Here is a 22461-nt window from a genome sequence, read left to right as displayed (position 1 = left end):
ATTCACTAAATGTTTAATAAAAGTCAAGACAAATAAGCTTAGTTCCTTTTTTATTTCAATTATTCTTTGTAAAGAAAAGCCAGTGATCAAACAATCTTTTGCCTGCAATAAGATATATTATGCAAGGTCAGCAATAGTACTCTGTGTGAAATAATATATTAGCAATTACTCTGAAGTTCCTTTAAAGCAACTCTATAGTGCCAGTTTTATTACATAGGAACGGATAGCACCCTGTCGTTATTTTGTGTGTGTGTGTGTGTGGGTGGGGGGGGGGGGGGGGGTGCTTTACTTTATGCTTTACTTTCATAAAGTAAAGCAATTCAGGCTTTAGACCAGCCATTTGGATAATAGGCCTACTTAATTTAATGCAGCAACAAATTATTTTACAGTGTACTAAGATAATTAAAAGCTCATTTACCAGTAATGAAGCTGTTGCTGCTACTGGTCCCTGCCGTGGGTCTAAGGAAGAGATGCCCCCCACAATAGGGTCAATTCACATTCAACCCAAGGGCCAGCCCTTCTGTCGGGGAGTAAGTGGGGGTGCAGGACCACCACCTGTTTTTTATTAAAATTTGTATAGCCTTTTTCTTGGTTGCTGCACATGAACAACACATGCACATCATTTAATGGTGTATTTTTAAAAGAGACCAGTATAAGTAGCTTAGTAAAGATTACCATTTTCACTTTTACTTGTTCCAATGTTCTAGTGGGTGGTGGCTCTGACATTACAATGAACAAAGTAATTATGAAATTAAATTAAAATACAAAAATGTATATACTGTAACAAGTGATGGAAACATTTAACATGGTCCCCATTATTGAATTTAATTTGTTTGCTACTATTTGCCAGCCCCATCTCCTGGCTTTTACAGACTTTGATGTGTTCCCTGGCGTTTTCATTTAACATTAAAATTCCGCATAAACTTCGACTACTAGCTTTTGCTCTCCTGCGGAGAAAAACTGTGCGTGCTCTTTGGCCACGGTGAGCAGCCAATAGCAGCGTTGCTGATCAATGTTTCTACTATCGATACATATCCCCTTTTAAACCAGCGCATGCACGCGCAATTATCTCAGATAACTCAATCCAGCTATACTAATCATAACCGGCAGGTGTGTTCGAAAAACCCAATTAGCCAGATCATGATTAGGCCGATTATATCATCTGGATGTCTCGTTTGATCTCGGATGTTTTAAGCAACGTACGAAGAACTGACCCCTGGTTTGCAACAACCTTGTAGCCTCAACGCTATGGCACAAAATGAACATTCTAGAACCTCCCAAAGATTTGGTTAAAAAAAATCAAAAAATGCATAACAGACTTTTTTGGTCCGGCAACCACTGGACAAAAGCATCAACTTTGTTTCTGCCCAGACAAGAAGGTGGACAAGGACTAGTGGATATAAAAAGCAGAATTAAGACTTTCAGACTACAGACAGTAAAAAGATTCCTCTACGGAGTGGATGTAAGCTGGTCTGGAGTAGCTTGTGCACCTCCTTAGAAGAGCCGGAAGGATGGGGCTGGATAAACATTTGTTCCTCCTGGATTTTCAAAATGTTGATTTGACTGGACTAACTTACTTTTACCATTCAGTGTTCAAAGCCTGGAGGACTTTTAATATCTCAAGAGACATCATGGATGAGGGAGGTCTCTGGTCAAGGGAGGAACCCATAATGCACGATTCTATAGTGGACTCAGCGATTTTAAAATCACCATTGATGAGGAATCTTCTAAAGGCTACAGGAGTGGTAAAGATTGGACATTTAATAACTTCAGATGGATGGATGTCTCCTGAAATGCTAGCCTCCAAGATTGGAATAAGATCAATTCGTCGGACACAAAGACTGTTAAATGAAATTCTTGAGTCTATTGATGGAATTTAAATGCAGTGTGGAAACAACTAAGGAAGATATGTATTTAACTTTTCCTGAATTAAGAATAATTCCGGCTGTGGGTATTTTTGAAGAAATGATCTGTGTTATTTGTTTTATTTCAAGTGCATATGAGTGTGTATGTGAATAAAAAAATATGTATTTTCAAAAAAAAAAAAAAAAAGGAGGGGTCTTTGTTGACCTTCAAGACACCTGTACTGGACCGTTTCAGTAAAACTGAGAAGAAAGCACTGTACGTCACATGTGTAAAAGTTTCACACTCTCACTCTTTAGGAGGAGTTAAAGAGTCAAAATGGCAAGAGCTATTCAGATCAGGCTCTTCCCCGAAGGGTTGCTGGAGGGCCTTGTACAAGCCTCCTATTGAAAAAAGGTCTGAAGACCTTCAGTGGAGAGTTGTGCATGGGTTAACCCCTAGGTTAATTTTTCACCGAATTGTCCTTTAAATGAGTATGCACTTATTATTGGAGGAGACATGAATGCACTTGCAGATTTGATGCCTGATAAATTCACTACTATATTTTCCAAATCACAAGAGATAATATCAGTACATTTTAAATCCTTTATGCAAACCCTTAATCTCATGGATGTATGGCATGTTCAGAATCCATTGGTTGGAGATTACACTTTCTTTTCTTTGAGGCAGCATCACAATCATTCCTGCTGTAATATCTGACCACAACCCACTGCTGACCAAGTTTATTTACTGCTATCATGATATAGATCTCCAAGATGACAATTTAATATATCTCTTCTACAGGATTTTGGGTTTTTAACAGATTTAAAAAATAAGTTGAAAGACTTTTTGAACACCCCTCCTTGAACTGCCACCTTAACGTGGTAGGGTCTCCCAAGGCAAACAGGTCATAGGCGACGGGTCAGACTAAGAGTTGTTCAAAAAACCCTTTATGAGGAAAATTCAATCGAGGACCGTGACGTTGCCTGGTATGGCGCAGCCGGGGCCCCACCCTGGAGCCAGGCCCGGCCGGTGGGCTCACCACCTACAGAAGGGACCGTAATGGGTCGGTGCTGAGAGGATCGGGCAGCAGTCGAAGGCGGGGGCCTCGACAACCCGATCCCTGGACGCGGAAACTAGCTCTAGGGACGTGGAACATCACCTCGCTGGCGGGGAAGGAGCCTGAGATTGTGTGTGAGGTTGAGAGGTTCCAACTAGAGATATGAGATCCGCCCCGAGTACCTCAAGTCTCTGGATGTTGCGGGGCTGTCTTGGCTGACACGCCTCTGCAGCATCGCATGGCGGTCGGGGACAGTGCCTCTGGGATGGCAGACTGGGGTGGTGGTCCCTCTTTTTAAGAAGGGGGACCGGAGGGTGTGTTCCAACTACAGGGGGATCACACTTCTCAGCCTCCCTGGGAAAGACTATGCCAGGGTACTGGAGAGGACAATACGGCCGATAGTAGAACCTCCGATTCAGGAGGAACAGTGCGGTTTTCGTGGAACACTGGACCAGCTCTATACCCTCTACAGGGTGCTGGAGGGTTCATGGGAGTTTGTCCAACCAATCCACATGTGCTTTGTGGATTTGGAGAAGGCATTCGACTGTGTCCCTCGTGGCGGCCTGTGGAGGGTGCTCCGGGAGTATGGGGTCCGGGGTCCTTTGCTAAGGGCTGTCCGGTCCCTGTACGACTGAAGCAGGAGCTTGGTTCGCGTTGCCGGCAGTAAGTCAGACTTCTTCCCGGTGCATGTTGGACTCCGGCAGGGCTGCCCTTTGTCGCTGGTTCTGTTCATAATTTTTATGGACAGAATTTCTAGGCGCAGCCAGGGGCCGGAGGGTTTCGTTTTTGTCTCTGCTCTTTGCAGATGATGTTGTCGTGTTGGCCCCTTCAGACCAGGAACTTCAGCATGCACTAGGACGGTTTGCAGCAGAGTGTGAAGCGGCTGGGATGAGAATCAGCACCTCCAAATCCGAGGCCAAAGTTGGCTTGCCTACTTCAGGGTTGGTGGAGAGTTCCTGCCTCAAGTGGAGGAGTTTAAGTATCTTGGGGTTTTGTTCACGAGTGAGGGAAGGATGGAACGGGAGATTGACAGACGGATCGGTGCAGCTTCCGCAGTAATGCCGGTCAATCTACGTTCCTACTCTCACCTATGGTCATGAGCTTTGGGTCATGACAGAAAGGAGAAGATCCCGGATACAGGCGGCCGAAATGAGCTTTCTCCGCAGGGTGGCTGGGCGATCCCTTAGAGATAGGATGAGAAGCTCGGTCACTCGGGAAGAGCTCAGAGTAGAGCCGCTGCTCCTCCACATCGAGAGGGGTCAGCTGAGGTGGTTCGGGCATCTGTTCCGGATGCCTCCTGGACCCCTTCCCGGGAAGGTGTTCCGGGTGCGTCCCACCGGGAGGAGACCCCGGGGAAGACCTAGGACACGCTGGAGAGACTATGTCTCCCGGCTGGCCTGGGAACGCCTCGGTGTCCCCCCGGAAGAGCTGGAGGAAGTGTCTAGGGAGAAGGAAGTCTGGGCATCTCTGCTTAGACTGCTGCCCCCACGACCCAGCCCCGGATAAGCGGAAGAAGATGGATGGACTTTTTGAACATAAACCTTAATAGCGTGGATAATCACATGATGGTATGGATGGCCACAAAAGGATTTATTAGAGATTTCTCTATCTCCTTTTCATCAAATAAAAAAAAAAGTATGAAAGTTACAAATTGAGGAATTAGAACAAATTTGTCTCTCCAAAGAGATAAAGTTAAAGAAAAAATTATTATGATCTGTTGAAAATGCAGGGAACCATATGCGACCTTTTGAAATGCCATGTATCACTGATTATTTTTGTACCTACCTTATGTTTTAGGCAATATGCTATGATTTACTATGAGCATTTATTAAAACAGAAATGTGCATTTTAAGAATACGTTTTATAACATGCTCTGAGCATTCAACACATCAAGTTGGCTTCAGCCCCGCGCTTCACAATGTGAAGCTTCACAATGACAGTATGAAGCATGCGCAGTGTAGAAACAGGTACATATCCCGATACCGAAAAGTCAATAGCTGCTGAAAATCTTTTATTATATTATTTTATGGATTATATTTATTTTATTTTTCCTTAAGAGTTCAGGGGCCTCATTTATAAAACTTTGCGTAGGATTTGCGTCAGAAGTGGCGTGCGGATGAAACATAGGACGTGCGTACGCACAGAAATTTTCGGATTTATAAAACCGTGCGCACGCACATCCTACGCAGTTTTCCCTTTATAAATCACAATCAATTCTAAATGTAGCGCAGCTTTTGCGGCTTCATGTCACGCCCATAGTTGCCCATAAATAGTCCGTGAAACGCCCACAAGTTAATATTCATCGATTGCGAAATCATGGCAAACACAGAGAGGAAATAAAAAAAACATATCTTCACTCAATGTGAAGTAGAAGTTATCGTTGGCGAGGTGGAAAAGAGGAGAAAAATGTTGTTTGGAGGGCACAGTGTGGGCATTACTAATGCCAAAAAGGCACTTGAGTGGCAAAAGGTTGCAGACGCCGTAAATGCTGTAGCCTCACAACCTCGGACCGTGGCCGAAATAAAAAAGAAATGGTTGGACAAGATCAGCAATTGTGCGTCATTACGCATTGTGATGGGGCATTTTATTTCCATCCATTTAATTGCATCTGACAAGCTACAGATGTCGGTTATAACCTACGTGGAAATGGAAAGTAGTTCAGTGCAAATGTAATTTCTTGCAGCTTTCTGAATGGTTGAGACATACATCATATTATTTTATAAAAAATAAAAAATAAAAATTTAAAATAAAAAAAAACTTAAAAAAAAAAACTAAAAGGCATATGCATGAATACCATGATTCCGTAGCTGATGAAGAAAGGTTTACTATGAAAACCACTTTCCCCAGTGGACAATTTATCTATCTATCTATCTATCTATCTATCTATCTATCTATCTATCTATCTATCTATCTATCTATCTATCTATCTCCCTAATTAAAGAAAACAATGCATGTGGTTTTAAAGATGGCAAATAAAATAAAAAGCACATCTGTATGCAATACAGTTTCATTATTGTTTATTATTATCCAGAGCAGCTTACTATTAATAATTTGTGCGACCAAATCATGTTTTGCGCCAGTAACTGAAAAAGTTAGTAGCGCAAGTGCCACCAGTGGAAAAGGTTAGTGTAGTTCCCTGAAATGTATTAAAGGTCCCATGGCATGGATTATTTTATTATAATGTTTCCTGGGGTGCCCTCATAATGTTAGTATGAACTTATATACCTAGCCTGATTTTAGCCTCTGATTTGAACGCTCTGTTTGAAGGGGCGTGTCTGTGTGAGACTTCAGTGTAAATGCACACTGCTGTGATTGGCTGTGAGACTTCAGTGTAAATGCACACTGCTGTGATTGGCTGACATGCTTGCATATGAAATAGCCAGCATTACATGTGGAACTCTCTCGAAAACTTTTACTATAACAGCTATCGAGATTAACGAATCGTGAGTAGTTTTTAAAGTATTTAGATCTATTCCCTTCACATAAAAGGTTGCAGTGATGAGCATATAGCAGATGTGTCACGGGACGTAATAAGATCCAAAAGCAGAGGGAATGCAGCAAAAAGTATTTTAATGAAGAACAAAAGCAGGCTGAAACAGCTCCCACGAGTAACAAAGAAAACTCTCACCAAAGAGGTGGCATACTTCAGGCACATAAAAATAAAAGGAAAACTGAAAACAAATCCTCAAAAGAGCAGGGATCCTTGACGACAGGGCAGAGGACCTTTAAAGGCTCACCACAGCAGAAGGCTCGCAGACTGGAGGTACAATGAACGCGGTCTGAGGCACAGGACTAGACTGGGTAAATGAGCAGTCAACACGAGAACACATCTTCTTCTTCTTTTTACATTTATTGGCGGTTGGCATACCAATTTGGTGCATTACCGCCACCAACAGTTTGGGGTGTGGAGCTTCAATGCGGATTTATATCCTAACATAATATAATTATATATATATATATATATATAGCCCATAATGATAAAAATAAAATAAAAATAATACTAATAAAAAATGATATATATTGTATATTCTTGGTTGTTCTTAAATTCGATCAAATATACCTGTTTCTTTTAAGTATCTCATGAGAGCTGGCCATGCTGATGGTTTTGATGTAGAAAAAGAAAGTAAACCCTCTATTGATAATTGTGTATAACCTAGTTCTTTGACTTGTTCTAACATTATGGTTCTCTCTGTGCTGTATGCTTCACACTCTAGTAATACATGCTCTACAGTTTCTCTCTTGTCACAGTTAATACATAGTCCTGTTGCGTGTTTCCCTAAACGACTGAGATTATGATTGAGACCTGTATGTCCAATTCTTAACCTTGTGATCACAGTTTCTCCCCTTCGCTTCCAACCACCCTGCCTCCTTGTTGTCTCTTGCTTCTGTACTTTATATAAAAATCGACCTTTGGTCTCCTTTTCCCATTGTCTTTGCCATAACCTATTGATTCCTGTTTTAATGACACTTTTCATTTCCATTTTACTCAATGGAACTGTCCATTGCAGGTCTGACTTAAGAGTCTTTTTAGCCAAACGATCTGCTGCTTCATTACCCTCTATTTCAACGTGAGATGGGACCCACATAAAACACACTATAATATTAAGATTTTGTAATCTATATAAACTATGAAAGATTTCATAAATCAAGTCAGGCCTACAAACAGATTTACAATTTGCAATACTTATTAATGATGCCATTGAGTCTGAACAGATGATATATTGGTTAGGCCCAACCTCCTCTATCCACGTGAGTGCTAGTAAAATAGCTAAAAGTTCCACAGTGTAAACTGCTAAATGGTCTGAAGTTCTTTTTAGTATTGATTTCTGAAAATGTGGTATATATACTGCTACGAGAACACATCACACATAATAATACGACAAAAACCAGAGAGAACAAACACTAGAAATAGACAGGGTAATCAAAAGTAATTAGAGACAGGTGTCACCGCAAAGTAGCGGAGACGCTGATTGAGAAGGGCTGCAGGAGATGAGATAATCACGAATGAAGGTTGAGGAGCTAATGGTGGAAGCTGGAGGAGCTGAACACGCAGCGTCAGCTGAAGCTTGGGCTTTGATCCTGTAGGATATATATATATATATATATATTATTAATATTATTTTATTTTTTTTTATTTTTTTTATGATAACGTCCCAATTTGATCACTAGTGATGGCAAAATGAGGCTTCCTGAACCACTGAGACCTCGCAGCCCATTGCTTCACCCAAAGGTTCATTACTCGAAGCTTCATTCATTATTGCTCACTAGTGACACCTAGCTACTGTGCAACGATATAGCAGACAAATTAAGTAATTCTGAACCAATGACCTGAGCAGACTTATGATGTCCGTATTCCGATCCCCCATTTCATTTACTTATGTATTTTCTTCTCACTGTAATATCTGTAACCTTTCATTTGCAATAATAAAAGTACATGAGCAGACATTTGTCCATTGCCTGGGTATAAAATACAATATGTATCTTTCTTTGACTGAATTTACTTGTGCAGAAACAACTGTCACACACACAATTCATTAATTATTCATAAATTGTTTGGATAGTGCCAGTATATGAACAACAAAAGTTAAACGAGTGCAGTGCTTATGTTGGAGGGAGTGTAATAAAGTAAACTGCAATAGAATAGTCTGGGGTGGGAAAAGTTAAGTATTGTTTCTGGGAGGTTTTGTGCCGTGAATGGTTACAGTTTTAGTGCAGTGTTGTGCTTATGGGACTCTGGATATAGAGGAGTTTGCAGTTTGAGGTGCATGGGTGAAGGTAGGATTACCATTGATTTTTATTGAGAAACAGATTTTTTTCAAGTGTGTTGGGGTTTAGACAATTCCTCTTCTTGGACAAAACCTCTCCAGCCTTGGAAAATATCCTTTCACAAGGAACAGAGAATTCAAGGGAACATAAAAATGCCAGTGCCAGCGGGAATAAATGAGGATACCGATGCTTCTGTTGAGCCCAGACAGGGGAGGATTTCCTCGTCCTTGCTGGCTCCATTACCAGGAAAAGTAACAACAAGCAAACACATCAAAAAGGGCAATCCAAATCAAAAAGCAGTCCAGTCCAGATCCAAAAATACAATCCAAATAATCTTATCTAATTAATATATTAATAATATAGCTACTCCCTATAATATCTACTATAATTAATAATAACAATTTACTATAACTATTCTAACCAGATATAATTCAATAATATACAGCCCTAGCACATATATGACACAATAATGACAATGAGAGCTAACGCTCTTACTCTGACACTACACATGCTTCTACTCCTGCCAACACCCACAAGGTGGCGCGAGTTTCGAACCCCCTTTATCTGGAAGCGACACTCAGAACGAACCGATGACGTATCCACACAAACCGAGGCCTCGTTTGTCATGAGTCACGTGATTTTCACGTTAACAACACAAGCCTCGAATCGCGGCTTCATCTGGCACGCCCATTTTTTCTCGACACAAGCTCCGATGCCTCGGTTCAAATGTCACATCACTAGTGATCACACCTCAGTCCTGTAGATGGCGGTAATGCACAATGATTGCAAGCTGCCAATAAAATTTACCGAAGAAGAAGAGATAATCACGAAAGAGCGTGTGTGTGTGTATGTGCGTGTGCGCAAGCGTGTGTGAGAGTGTGTGCGTGCGTGTGGGAAGATATGAATGAATGTAACAGAAGGGTGTAATTGTATGTGTAAATGGGGAAGACAGAATGTGAGTGGAGAGGAAAGAACAGAGAGGAAACCTTGATCCTGACAAGATGACAGTCTAATGATCGTGTGAATGACGATCTTTCATTGCAACGCAGTTTCTGCACTCTCACTAATGCTTTCACCAATGCAAACATGAGGTAAATACAGTAAGAGCTTCTTTGTGCTGTGTAACAGCGTCATTGATTTCATAATGAGTTTTAGCAAGTGTCCAGATAAACTCGCGCTGTATGATTGACAGCTTGGGCGATTGGGAAGAGATTGTTCTGTAATCGCTTGTATATATTTTAATAATAGTTTAAAGGGAAATGTTCATGCCATGGGACCTTTAAAGAACTATTTCTATTACTAGTCTAAACTAAATGATTTGCTTCGAAGAAAGGCTGAATTCATTATGCATAGAGTCCGGCAGAATTTTTATGGGCCAAGACCCCAGTAAGTTATTGGCTTTACAACTCAAACAAAGTGAAACTAGGGCTATTATTGATAATATTTATTCACTTACAGGTAACACTTTACAATAAGGTTCATTAGTTAATGTATTAACTAACATGAACTAACCATGAGCAATACATTTGTTACTGTATTTATTAATCTTTGTTAACGTTAGTTAATAGAAATACTGCTGTTCATTGTTTGTTCATGTTAGTTCACAGTGCATGAACTAATGTGCACAAGATTTTAATAATGTATTAGTAAATGTTGAAATTAACATTAACAAAGATGAATAAATGCTGTATATGTGCAATTCATTATTAGTTCATGTTTACTAATGTAGTTAACTAATGTTAACTAACGAACCTTATTGTAAAGTGTTACCCACTTACAAAAGGCTTAGTAACAAATCCTAGAGAGATAAACAACACTTTTGCAGAACATTTTAAAGATTTATATCAACCGAAGGATAGTATAGATATAGTTGAGTGTCATCAATTTCTACATGACATTGATCTACCACAATTAACACAAAGTGAATCTGAACAAATGAGTCAGCCTATAACACTTGAGGAGCTGTGTGCAGCATTAAAAATTAAAAACAGTAAAGAAGGGGAAATCACCTGGGCCGGATGGGATCCCCCCAGAATTAATCTTACATTTTTGGGACATATAACGACCAATTATGCATGCTGCAATTAACACAGCAATGCAAAAGGGACAGTTTTGAAAAACAAATGAATATAGCGCTTATCTCTTTAATTAAAAAAAAAATAATGATCTTACTAAATGCTAAAATTTTAGGTTTTATGGTCTTAGCTTTACGTATTTGAAAATATATCTGCTGATTAGTTCATAGTGATCAATCCAGCTTAACACATTATTCAGATTTAGACAATATACGTCAGTTGCTACATGTAATTAATGTTTTTCCTCTGTTTTTGTTTGGACTGCTTACCCGGTGTTTATGACCTTTGCCTGTTTTAGATTAAGATTGTGGATTACCCTTTCAATAAAACTGCATTTGGATCCTCTAGTGGTGGGCAGATCGAGGCTTCGTGAAACACTGGAAAAGTTCAAGCAAATGTGCCATATTGTGTCGAGGCTTTGAAACATTCTGACACCCGTCTCAATGGTGACCCCTAGTGGTCATTTGCAGGTGTTGATCTGAAACAACCTTGACAACGAGCCATTAAAAATTGAGTTTTTTTATTATTGTATTTTACTAATATGTGAAGTTTGTAACCTGTAGGCTCCTCACTGTGCATAATGTTATTTTTATTTATATCAGGGTGGCCGCGGGTCCTTAAAAAGTCTTATATTACATTTCCTGAAAATAAGGCCTTAAAAAGTATTATTTTGTCTTATTTTCAGATTTTGATGGGTCTTAAATATTTTTTCTCATGTCACCGCGAAAATGCAGTCAATCTGTTCAGCCAAATATATTTCTTCCCGGGAGTCTATGCGCTGCATTGTTTATGGTTAGTTCAGAACGTAACCATAGTAACAGAGCGTACTGCTCAGCTTTTGATTACGTTAGCGAGTGTAGCCTCTACAGCAACGGTTGATACAGTAGGTAGCTAATATTGCTAGCAACATGGGGAAATGCAAGTTCAATAAAAATTGGCTTGAAAAGAACGAGTATTCTTGGTTAAGGTCAGTACCTGGAAATGCTTACGATTCGAAGCATACTGCGTTGTGTGTCGGAAGCAATGTTGTTTTCGTCAACGATGACGATAACGCAATTATTTTGTTGACGCACCTGTTTTTATGACGATAACGTTACGATGACTAGCTAAAAATGGCTCTAAGGTGACTAAAACATGACGAGACGTTTTCGAGTTTTCGTTGACGAGACGAGATGGAACGAAAATGATTATAAGTCTGACGTTCACAATGCATGTCATTTCTGCCTATTTTGCGTGAAATCGGTCTGTTTTGAGCTAAAAAAAAAAGTATTGCAATGCCTCATTCTAATCGTTGTTGAAAGATGTACGATCAATAATGAAAAAAATCCCATAATGTACGATAATTTCAGAATTGCCCGCAAATTTGAATCTCTCGAAATCTAAATAGAGCGAGCAAGAGCGCGCATGTGTAGCGCGCGCACAGCAGAGAAAGGGAGCGAGAGACCTTGCGTGTGTGTGCTAGTGTGCGTGTGTGCCTCACGAAGCGCATGTAAGGACCCAACCAATCGAATTATTCAGAAAGTCTAGTTTATTATGCAAAGGTTTTAAGGTTAGCTGTTGTTTTATGAATTACAACTTGCTGCAACCTATCAAACCTAAGCCCATTTCCAATACTTTTTAACCTAAATTAATTTATTAAAGACTAGCCTACTTTTTTTCTTTCTTTTTTTTTTAACTAAAATTGACTAAAACCTTTTTGTGTTTTCGTCGACTAAAACTTGACTAAAACTATCAAGTTTATAAGTGACTAAAATGTGACTAAAACTAAAAAGCATTTTCGTCAAAAAGACTAAGACTAAAACTAAAAGGGCTGCCCCAAAAACAACACTGGTCGGAAGAATTTTCAACTTGGGACAATGGGGATCAGAGCGGTGGAATCGCATGTGCAAAGCAAAAAACACCAAACTCACGTTAAGGCAAAAAAAGTCTTAAATTGAACTTATTTATTACTGTATACACCCTGATACACGCACACACACATTTATTCACATTTACTTGATTGTAGCATTTGTTCATGGGACCTAAATGTTCTGAAAATATTGTAATAATAAATATAATTTTGGACCGCAATGACATTTTTGTGTTATCTTTTTGCATTACACACATTTCTAAATGTTCTTAAACTCAACTGATTGTCATGTTACCATACTGTTCATTTTGAACAAACATCAGTGTGTTTACTTGGAAAGATTACTGTATATTTACACTTTTGATATGTATTTCCATCATAAGTTTGGTCTTAAATTTTATTTAGATGTGGTATTAAAAAGTCTTAAAGTCTTAAATTTAACTTGTTTATTACTGTATACACCCTGTATATATATATATATATTAGGGCTGTCAAAGTTAACGCGTTAATTAGGCGTTAACGCAACATCATATTAACGGCACTATATTTTTTAACGCGCGATTAACGCAGCGCGTATTTTCAATTTGACCCGTGGCCCAACCCCTAGTTGGAGAAATGGAGATACACCGTGTTGCCAACTTAGGAACAATTAATCAAAACGCCAACCCGAATAACTAATCGTTCCAAAACAACAATAGACCTAATTTTTTACAAACAAACCTGAAAGAATTATTAAAACCTACAACCTTTTAACTGGTTTGTCTGATCATAATGGAATCTTTTTTTCACGAAAATGAACTAAAACGCGATCTTGTAATTCCATTGTTTCAAATAATTCTCTGTATTATAATATAATCCCTAAAAGTCAACATCAAAATTTAGAAATAGCCCTGAATGGGCAGGATTGGGCTTATCTAATCGAAAGCGAAGATGTTATAGACAATAGTGTCATTTTCCACAGCAAGGTTAAAACAGCCCGATTTCATCCCAAGGCGTCATATACTGACGCTTTTGACAAATCGTCTACATCCAACGCACATGGCACCCTTTAGCGTCAATATGAGACGCAGATAAATATGGGCCAGAAGGCGCCTCCTAGCGGTCTAACCCTAACCCTACCCCAGACCTAAACCCAACCATAACCGAACAAAGCTCTGTGCGTGTCATATTGACGCTAAAGGGTGCCATGTGCGTTGGATGTAGACGATTTGTCAAAAGCGTCAGAATATGACGCCCAAGGATGAGAATGCGTTGGGTTAAAATGGTTATGGCATCATTTATAAAAAAGGTGAGGCATAGAAGAACAAATGACAATGCCATACCATGGCTTTATAATGATTGTAGGTTGCAAATGAAGAGAAGAGATCAATTATTAAAAAGGGCGATTAAAACTGGCCTTACCTCAGACAGACAACAATTCACTTCAGCAAGAAATAAAGTTATACAAATAATGCGGAAGGCCAAATCAAATTTTTTTATGAATATTATTGATAGTGCAAAAGGGAATGGGAAAAAAATATGGCAAAGCATTAATAAACTAACTGGCAAACAAAATAAACAAGATAAATTAACTGAACTTAAAATGAATAATGTAGTGGTGAGAGATCCACTCACTCTAGCGTCTGAGTTAAACTCTTTTTTTTTTATTCTGTCCAAGAAATATCTCGATTATTTATCACACCTGAATGTGTCTCTTCTCCTGTAAACTGCTCACAGCCTATATTTATGATAGAAGAAATCACGGAACCAGATGTGGCATCCATCATTGATGAGTTAAATAATTCAAAAGCCAAGGATCAGTTTGGATTGGACACACATTTCTTTAAACTGCATAAAGAGTCTTTAGTATGCCCTATTACACATGATTAATTTATCAATCAAACAAACAATCTGTTGTTCCACCAGACTGGAAGATGGCCACAATTACACCAATTTTTAAATCAGGGAATAGATTAGATATAAATAATTATAGACCAATCAGTATCTTGCCAGTTATATCAAAAGTTATTGAAAAATGGATAGCAAACCAATTAATAAAGCATCTAAATATATGCGGCTCCCCTTTGCATCCAATGCAATTTGGTTTTCGTACTCATCATTCAACTGAAACAGCTGTTAATGTGTTTATGGAAAGGGTCAAACATTCATTAGACACTCATCCTGTTGTTGGTGCTGTTTTTCTAGATCTGAAAAGGGCATTTGATTCTGTCAATCATCAGATGCTCCAGTCTAGATTAACACATTTCAATTTCTCCGAACAAGCCATCAGCTGGATGAACTCGTACTTAGCCAATAGAATACACTGTGTTTCTATTGACAACATTAAATCTCCCTATTTAGAATGTCCAGAAGGGGTTCCTCAAGGCTCCATACTTGCACCTATTCTTTTTTCTTTATACATTAACGACCTGCCTACAGTATGCCAAAACATTAATACTTTAATGTATGCAGATGACACAGTAATTTTTACACATGCAAAAACTATCACTTTTCAAACAAGCTCTAAAAATTTTAGACCGGACCCCACTCTCATATCATCACTGCTTAATATTACAAAAATATAACCTACTAAGCTTTGCAAAATTCTTAAAGCTCAAATATGCCTGTGCTATATATAAGATCCTACATGGTCTTGCGCCACCCCCACTAAGTGTCTACATTAAAGTGAAAACAACGGGCGGAGGCAGAAGTGTAACCAGGGCCTGCACGAGAGGTGATTGTGTGGTGCCTCACAGACGTACAGCTTTCGGACAATATGTACTATCAATTAAGGGGGTCAGAGATATGGAACAAATTACCGGTTGCTGTGAGAGAAAGCCCGACCTTCCCCAGTTTTAAGAACCAACTTAAACGATGGCTTAAAACAAATCAAGTATGTGCCCACAAATGATCATTTTTGTAACTTAGATAAATGGGTACGGTTTATTTGTATTACTTTATAAGTGTATGTATGTATACCAAACTAGATCTAGCACTTTGCAGCATATAATAGCACTTCAAGAAATTGATAATGCCCTTAATGCACTTTGAGTAGCACTTTATTGTGTATGTGTATATGTGTGTGTCCGTCATGTATGAGTATGTCAATTTAGATGCCCTGTTTGCTAATTGTGGCATTTCTTATATGTTGTCGTTAATTGTAGTGTCTTTTAAATTAAGTCGAATCATGTTTAAATTAAATGTTAAGCTGTGTTACTAGGTATTGTTGATGACCTCACATGGGACTACAAATGTAAAATAGCCTGGGGGCTAACTTTGGCATATGTACATTGCTGAAAAGCTATGTTCATTCATATGCATTGTTACTTTAAATAAATAAAAATAAAAAAGTTTTTTTGGAGAGGGGCACCACACGCCAAGATCCAGTGGCCACGGAGCTTGGCCCACCACAGTCGCCAGGTCTGATGATTGCTAGTCCTTTGTTTTATGTACTTCCCTGTCCTTTGGTTCCCACACCAGTGCCTCTCCACATCGTGTCTGCTAAGCTTGAGTTTTTTCATGTCATGATTACCAAGCCTGAGCCTCGTCACATCATAGCCAGCAGTGCACTTTATAAATGATTAGAACTTTTATTGTCTAGAATAAATAAAGCTAGACCCTGATATGGAACTGTAATGCAGTCAAGACCTGCGTAGAACTACTTTACCTGTGCGTTTACTGGAAATAATTGCACACCTTATAATGTTTGTCAGCCAATCAGAATGAAACATTCACGAGTCCCGTAGCATAACTAGAGCTAAACCTCTGTAAATGCTCAATAAGAAGTTTTGTAAATGTAGTAATGTGAGTAATAAGTGAAGATTGAAATGCTGTTTTTAGAGTTGTTTAATCAACTCTTCATGCTCTACATACTTGAGTTTATCCAGTCTGTAGTTTGGATGGTTGAGTTTATCAGTGAGCAGCTTGACTCCTGAATCTCCTGGGTGATTGTAGCTCAGATCCAGCTCTCTCAGGTGTGAGGGGTTTGAACTCAGAGCTGAAGACACATAACCACAGCCTTCCTCTGTCACCATACAGCCAGACAATCTACAAAGACATACAGCAACAGTCCACGTGACATTAGTTTGGCAATCAGATGTTACTATCACACACTGATCTTGGCTGCGTTTCCCAAAAGAATCTAAATCTTTTTTTTTCTTTTTTTAATGACATTATTTTGAATTGAAAATATATAATTTACATTTAGACAAGTAACATTAACAGTCATACAAATAAGAGTGAATGTGTGCATTTCAAAATAAATTATTATTTGCAAGTATTTCAAATGCATTAATTTACAATGAATTATAGTTGCTAATAAATTCTTAATTTCCCTTAAATATCTGTAAATAAATACAATTTTAAATCGGTTTATTGAACTTTTACAATAACACCAGGATACATATACAGGAGAATAGTGAAAAAATATATGAAGCTCATAACATCTCTCAGCCAGTCATCAAAAGATGGAGGGAAATGTTGTTTCCATAGCAGAAGAATGCGCTCGTAGCGTCTAGCTAATAATGTTGAGAAGGCAAAACCCTTTGCAGCATTTCCAGACAAACCAGTGACATTTGGAGAAAGTCCAAAAAGTGCAACTAAAGGGGAAGGCTCAATCTGTCTCTTTGTCACTAAAGAAAAACAATTGAAGATTGATAGCCAAAAAGAAGTTAAGGATGGACATAACCAAAACACATGTAATAAATCAGCAGGGGCCTGATGGTACCGATCACAGAGATGACTTATTACTTAATAACTTATTACTAATCTCCTAATTAAATATTACTTGTGGACCTGATGGTATCAGCTGCAGGACACTAAAGGGCTGTGTCCCAATGTGAAGGCTGGATCTTCCGAAGGCCGTATTTAAAGGCCGATTGGCCGTATTTGAAGGTTGATTGCGTCACCGAGGCGCGATGAAGGCTATCCTTATTCAAAAGCGACCCCAAATGCACCCTTCGTTTCCCCGTGAAAGGAAGGATACATATAAGTTCGGTGGTGGACGGCAAATTCACATTTAAATGTAAGTATTATGTTTTCATTTACTCAAATAGCTAGCGAAACCTGAGTTAAAAGTTTTTCTTTCTTATAAACTTCATCTTAACTCATTCGTCACCATTGCGTGGCATTGTCAGGTGGTTTGAGGCAAAACTTGTGCTAATATTTAGTTTAATAATTGTTTCAGGGAGCAAGGAGCATACAGCTAAATTTATTACATTGCAATTAAATAAATAAATAAACTAAATAAATAAAATGTATATTTTATTATAATATTTGCACTAGTCTGTCTCACTTGTGTATTATAAGAAATATCACTCACCCTATAAAGCCCAAAACAATAAGAAAAGCAGTCGATAAGGCAATGGGGTTTCACTTTTATGTGTGTTTGTAGTGCTGTCATGCAAGCTATGTCTACAAAGGTTTTAACCAAATTTAAGTATCCAGAAATATGATTTCTAAAGTATTTTGTATGCATGTCCTGATGTGTCATATTTTAAAGTGTTAACAATGCGCTAATTTAAAGATTGCACACCTGTGTTAATATTTTTCATAAGTACCCTTTTCTGCTTTTTTATAGTAATTCTGGAGAACATCTGCTGGGGAAGGTAACTCCAATACAGGCAAAAAAACAACAACAATAATGGGACAACTTAAAAAAAATACAAAGTAATAAAGTTAACCCTCTGGGGACCAAAAACGCGCCGGCGTGTTTTCTTGGTTTTTTTCACATAGCAGCAAAATAGACTTAAAATACTCCCGTCATTTTTTGTCCTACAGGCTTAAGAAATATGAAAAAAAACTGTTAAATGTCTTCTTATTTATGGGTTCACTTAAAATCTAAATAAAATATTGTGCTTTTGTAAAATAAAGAAAGTAAACAGGGTGTGCTTTCTGCCTCTCCGTGAACTTTTTTTCTAGTGCACGTCTCTAAACTTAAACAAAACTCAGCGAATACTATTCACTCAGTCATGAGCTATATATCTCTATAATCATATAAGTGTGTAGTTTTAAATGATCTAATTCAAAACTAAAACAAATATTCTCTGTTTATGCAATCTATATAAAAAGAGAGAGAGATCAGCCGTTCTCATTATGGTTCTGGCAGCTCATTACTCTGCTAATGTGACACGCCCATGGAGAGCGCGCACTATTCAGACGCAGATCTGAAGCAACACATGCAAACCAGTCAACGCCCACAACAGCTGGAAAACACACTCGCTGTGAGGAATAATAATATCGTGATAAAAGACGCGTTTCTGTGTTTGAATGAATGCACGGCACATATGCATGTTGTTGTTTACTACAGCTCGCGCGTGTCTGTGTGTGTGAATGAAACTATCTATATTGCCTACTGAGATGAGTAAAAATCGACTGAATACGTTAAAATAAAATGTCTTTGTATAAGCAACATATTAAACTGCAAATGAACATTTATGCCCTAATATATATTATAAAAGACGATATGTTACAGACGAAATATGAAAGACAACATTTCGTTTTGGATAGATTATAAAGTTTTTACTGCCACATCAAAACCTAATTTACAAGGTGCAAACAAAATCTTAAAAGGTCAATATAAGCCTTCTCTTTAAATTATTTTTGTGTTTTATTAGTGACAAATTTGGGGAGAGGATAGCCTACATCCAAAACTTTCTAAAAAAACGAATGAGAATTAACTGCACAATTACTAGAAATGTTTACCTTGGATATTATACAATTTGCAAGCATACACAGTTTGTGGAAAAATACATTTTTTTTTAAGATGTCCAACTCTGAACCAATTCTGTAGTAATATATATATATATATGTGTATGTATATATATATATATGTATATGTATGTATATATGTGTGTGTGTTGTCTTTGCATTCTTTCTTGTGGCTCAGTGACACCTGAATGAAAGGCTCATTAGTATGCAGCATTAGCAGGTCTTTGTCTCCTCAGGTGTGAATTAGGACATTATTCATGACCTTGTTGGATCATTCACGCCCACCTGCATATTGCCTTTCCAAACAAAAAGTGTCTTACAAAATTTAAATCAATCTATTGTTTCATGTGAACGATTAGCCCGGATGATTTTTATCCCACAACAGTGAAACCCACTGTTGAAACTTGGCCCTGGTGTGTCCTCATGGATGAAGTGTTGGGACAGAGGCACTCCACCAACCCCCCTGTCCTCATTGCCTCAATCCCTGAGGACAGACCAGGGCCGAGTTCAGCAGTGGGTGCCCACGGTGAGGAGGAGCCGGGGGCACCAGCACTAGCACCAGCATCGGCAGCACGAAGAAGGCGAGACAGAGAGGAGTTTTTGGACTTGATTAGAGAATACATTTCTCTTCTTGAAAGAATGATTGATAAATATTTGTATGTATATATATATATATATATATATATATATATATATATATATATATATATATACATATATAATTCTTTAACTTTTTTTTACTTATATTATTTTAAAAGGAAAAAAAAAATATTTCTGTACATTTATTTATTTTTATGCAACTTTAAATGTGTAAATAAAAGAGAATTCATTGCTCTGGACATTGTTTATTTTTGTGATGACAGTCATATTTCTACATGAAACAAATTCTTCTATACCCTTTCCCCCCAACTATTCCCCCCAAACATCTCAAAATCAACATAAACAATTACATTTACAGTACATAAAATAAAATAAGAAAGAATGATGTAGACTTGTATTAAGCTGAGCGTGAGACCCTGGTGTGCTTCTGGACCGGGATGGGCTCCACAATAGAGACCCTGGTAAGGCCTCCAGCTGGTGTATCATCTCCAGAGTGTTTGAGTGGATATTTCCATTATACACTAAGTTGTCAACAGGTTTGCAGGGCTGTCTCATGGAATACATTTTGAGATACTTTATTACTCTAAAGTACTTTTAATAACCACTAATACCGCATTGGGGAAAAACTACTAGTCATATATTTCAAACCTTAGTTCAGCAAAATTATCTTGCATACTCTTATGTACTTAAGGCATCAAGAGTAAAAGTAAAGGAATTCTGCAGGAAAAAAACCTTGTCAGGGTTTTTATGATGGTTTTGCATATTACTGCATGTGTCACGGTTCATGAATTCACTGGTTCCTTCGTGTCTCGTGTATTTGTTGTTCTGTGTGTATGGGTGTGTGTGTGTGGGCGTTACCGCTCATTTGGATCGTCAGCGCGCCAACTGATCTCATTACCCGCACCAGCTGCTGTCAATTCACTCTGCTATATCAACACATCGGACTCTTCTCTCTTTGTCAGATCGTTGTGTGGTGTTCTCTGTGTGTGTTCATCGTGTTCCTGTCTGCAGTCCTGGTCTCAGTTCGGTTCGTGTTCCTGTTTGGCGTCTCTGTGGATTGTCTCGTCTGGATGTTCACCTGCACTGGATTCACCATCACCACCTTCACCATCACGCTGATCATCTGGTCCCTGCGCCACTAGCCCACCTGTGATCCTGGACTTTGATCTGTCTCTCATTTACATTTAATAAAGAGTTACTTGCATCTTTGCTTCCGCTCGTGTTTCATGACAGAACGATCTGACCAAGCGATGGAAGCAGCGAGTGGACCCTCGTCTTACCTGGAGGAATTCGTCAAGACCAGCATTGCACGGATGGATTCCCAGGAGAGACACATGAACGAGTCGGGTCGGGCTATTCAAGCTCTTGTGGCGCAGGTGTCCGAGCTCACCCAACAGCTTCAACATCTGCAAGCTCCCACTGCGCCACCCACACCGCCTGCTCCCCCTGTACCACCAGAGGGCGCCTCCCAGTCAGAGCCCCGTCTACCTGTTCCCGAATCCTATAACGGTGAGCCTAACTATTGCAGAGCTTTTCTAGCACGCTGTTCTATGCACTTCTCTTTGCAGCCTAGAACCTTCGTTAGCGAACAGAACAAGGTTGCGTTCGTGCTCACGCTACTGACTGGGAAGGCGGCGCTATGGGGGACAGCGGTGTGGGAGAACCAAGATCCATGCTGCGCCTCGTTCCAGGCACTCTCCGCCGAGATGAAGAGAGTCTTCGACCGTGCAGTCGCAGGAAGGCGGCAAGGATTCTCACGGATCTCAAGCAAGGCGAAAGATCTGTATCTGATTACTCTATTGAATTCCGGACCTTGGCGGCAGAGTGTCAGTGGAACGAGGAGGCGCAGTGGAATATGTTCCTGCATGGGTTGGCTGACCGCGTCCAGAGAGAGATTTACGCACTGGACCTACCCACTACTCTCAACGGATTGATCGAACTAGCGCTTCGTGTGGATTCCCGACTCTCCCGAGTCGAACGTCGGATGCTACCGGCTAGCTTTCCTGGAGCGGCTGAGGCTGTGCGAGCCAGCGGCGTGGACGCGGTCAGCTCCGTCTACGATCACGAACCCATGCAGGTCGGGCGAGCTTGGCTTTCCCGGGAGGAGAAGGAAAGGCGGAGATCCCAGGGCCTCTGCCTTTACTGTGGCACAGCAGGACATCTGGCTTATAACTGCCCGGTAAAAGGGCAAGCCCGGCGGTAAATCTGAGGCTACTGTCGGGTGGGATCTCCGCTGAGAAGACCTCATCAACATCTACGCTCCTCCCGGTAAGACTAAGATGGTCAGCCCACACTCACGACTGTCTGGCACTACTGGACTCCGGGGCTGAAGGTAACTTCATGGACTACACATTTGCACTCAAGATTCAGGCTCCTCTTTTACCCCTCCCCCGTACCATTGCAGTTCACGCTCTTAACGTTCAAGTTCTTCCTACTATTTCACTCACCACCGGACCCGTCACACTCATCGTATCTGGCAACCACACTGAAACCATTTCCTTCTACATTCTGGACTCCTCTCTCGCACCTATTGTTCTAGGACACCCCTGGCTCATCGAACACAACCCCAAGATAGACTGGCA

The 22461-nt window shown here is 39.5% G+C and overlaps 1 protein-coding gene across 3 annotated transcripts in view; it reads right to left on the bottom strand.

Moving 5' to 3' along the window:
• LOC307004127 (NLR family CARD domain-containing protein 3-like) overlaps positions 1 to 22461 on the bottom strand; it is a 101173-nt gene that overhangs the window by 17535 nt on the left and 61177 nt on the right. For all 3 annotated transcript variants that reach the window (XM_079623081.1, XM_079623080.1, XM_079623082.1), the window contains exon 6: positions 16445 to 16618. In XM_079623081.1, coding sequence (XP_079479207.1) covers positions 16445 to 16618 — 174 coding nt within the window. The remainder of the gene's footprint in view (positions 1 to 16444; positions 16619 to 22461) is intronic.

This window comes from Phoxinus phoxinus, assembly GCF_949152265.1.
Source record: "Phoxinus phoxinus genome assembly, chromosome: 9".
In the NCBI taxonomy this organism is placed as follows: Eukaryota; Metazoa; Chordata; class Actinopteri; order Cypriniformes; family Leuciscidae; genus Phoxinus; species Phoxinus phoxinus.
Note: the sequence above shows the minus strand (reverse complement) of the source record. Positions and strands in the feature narration are given on the sequence as shown.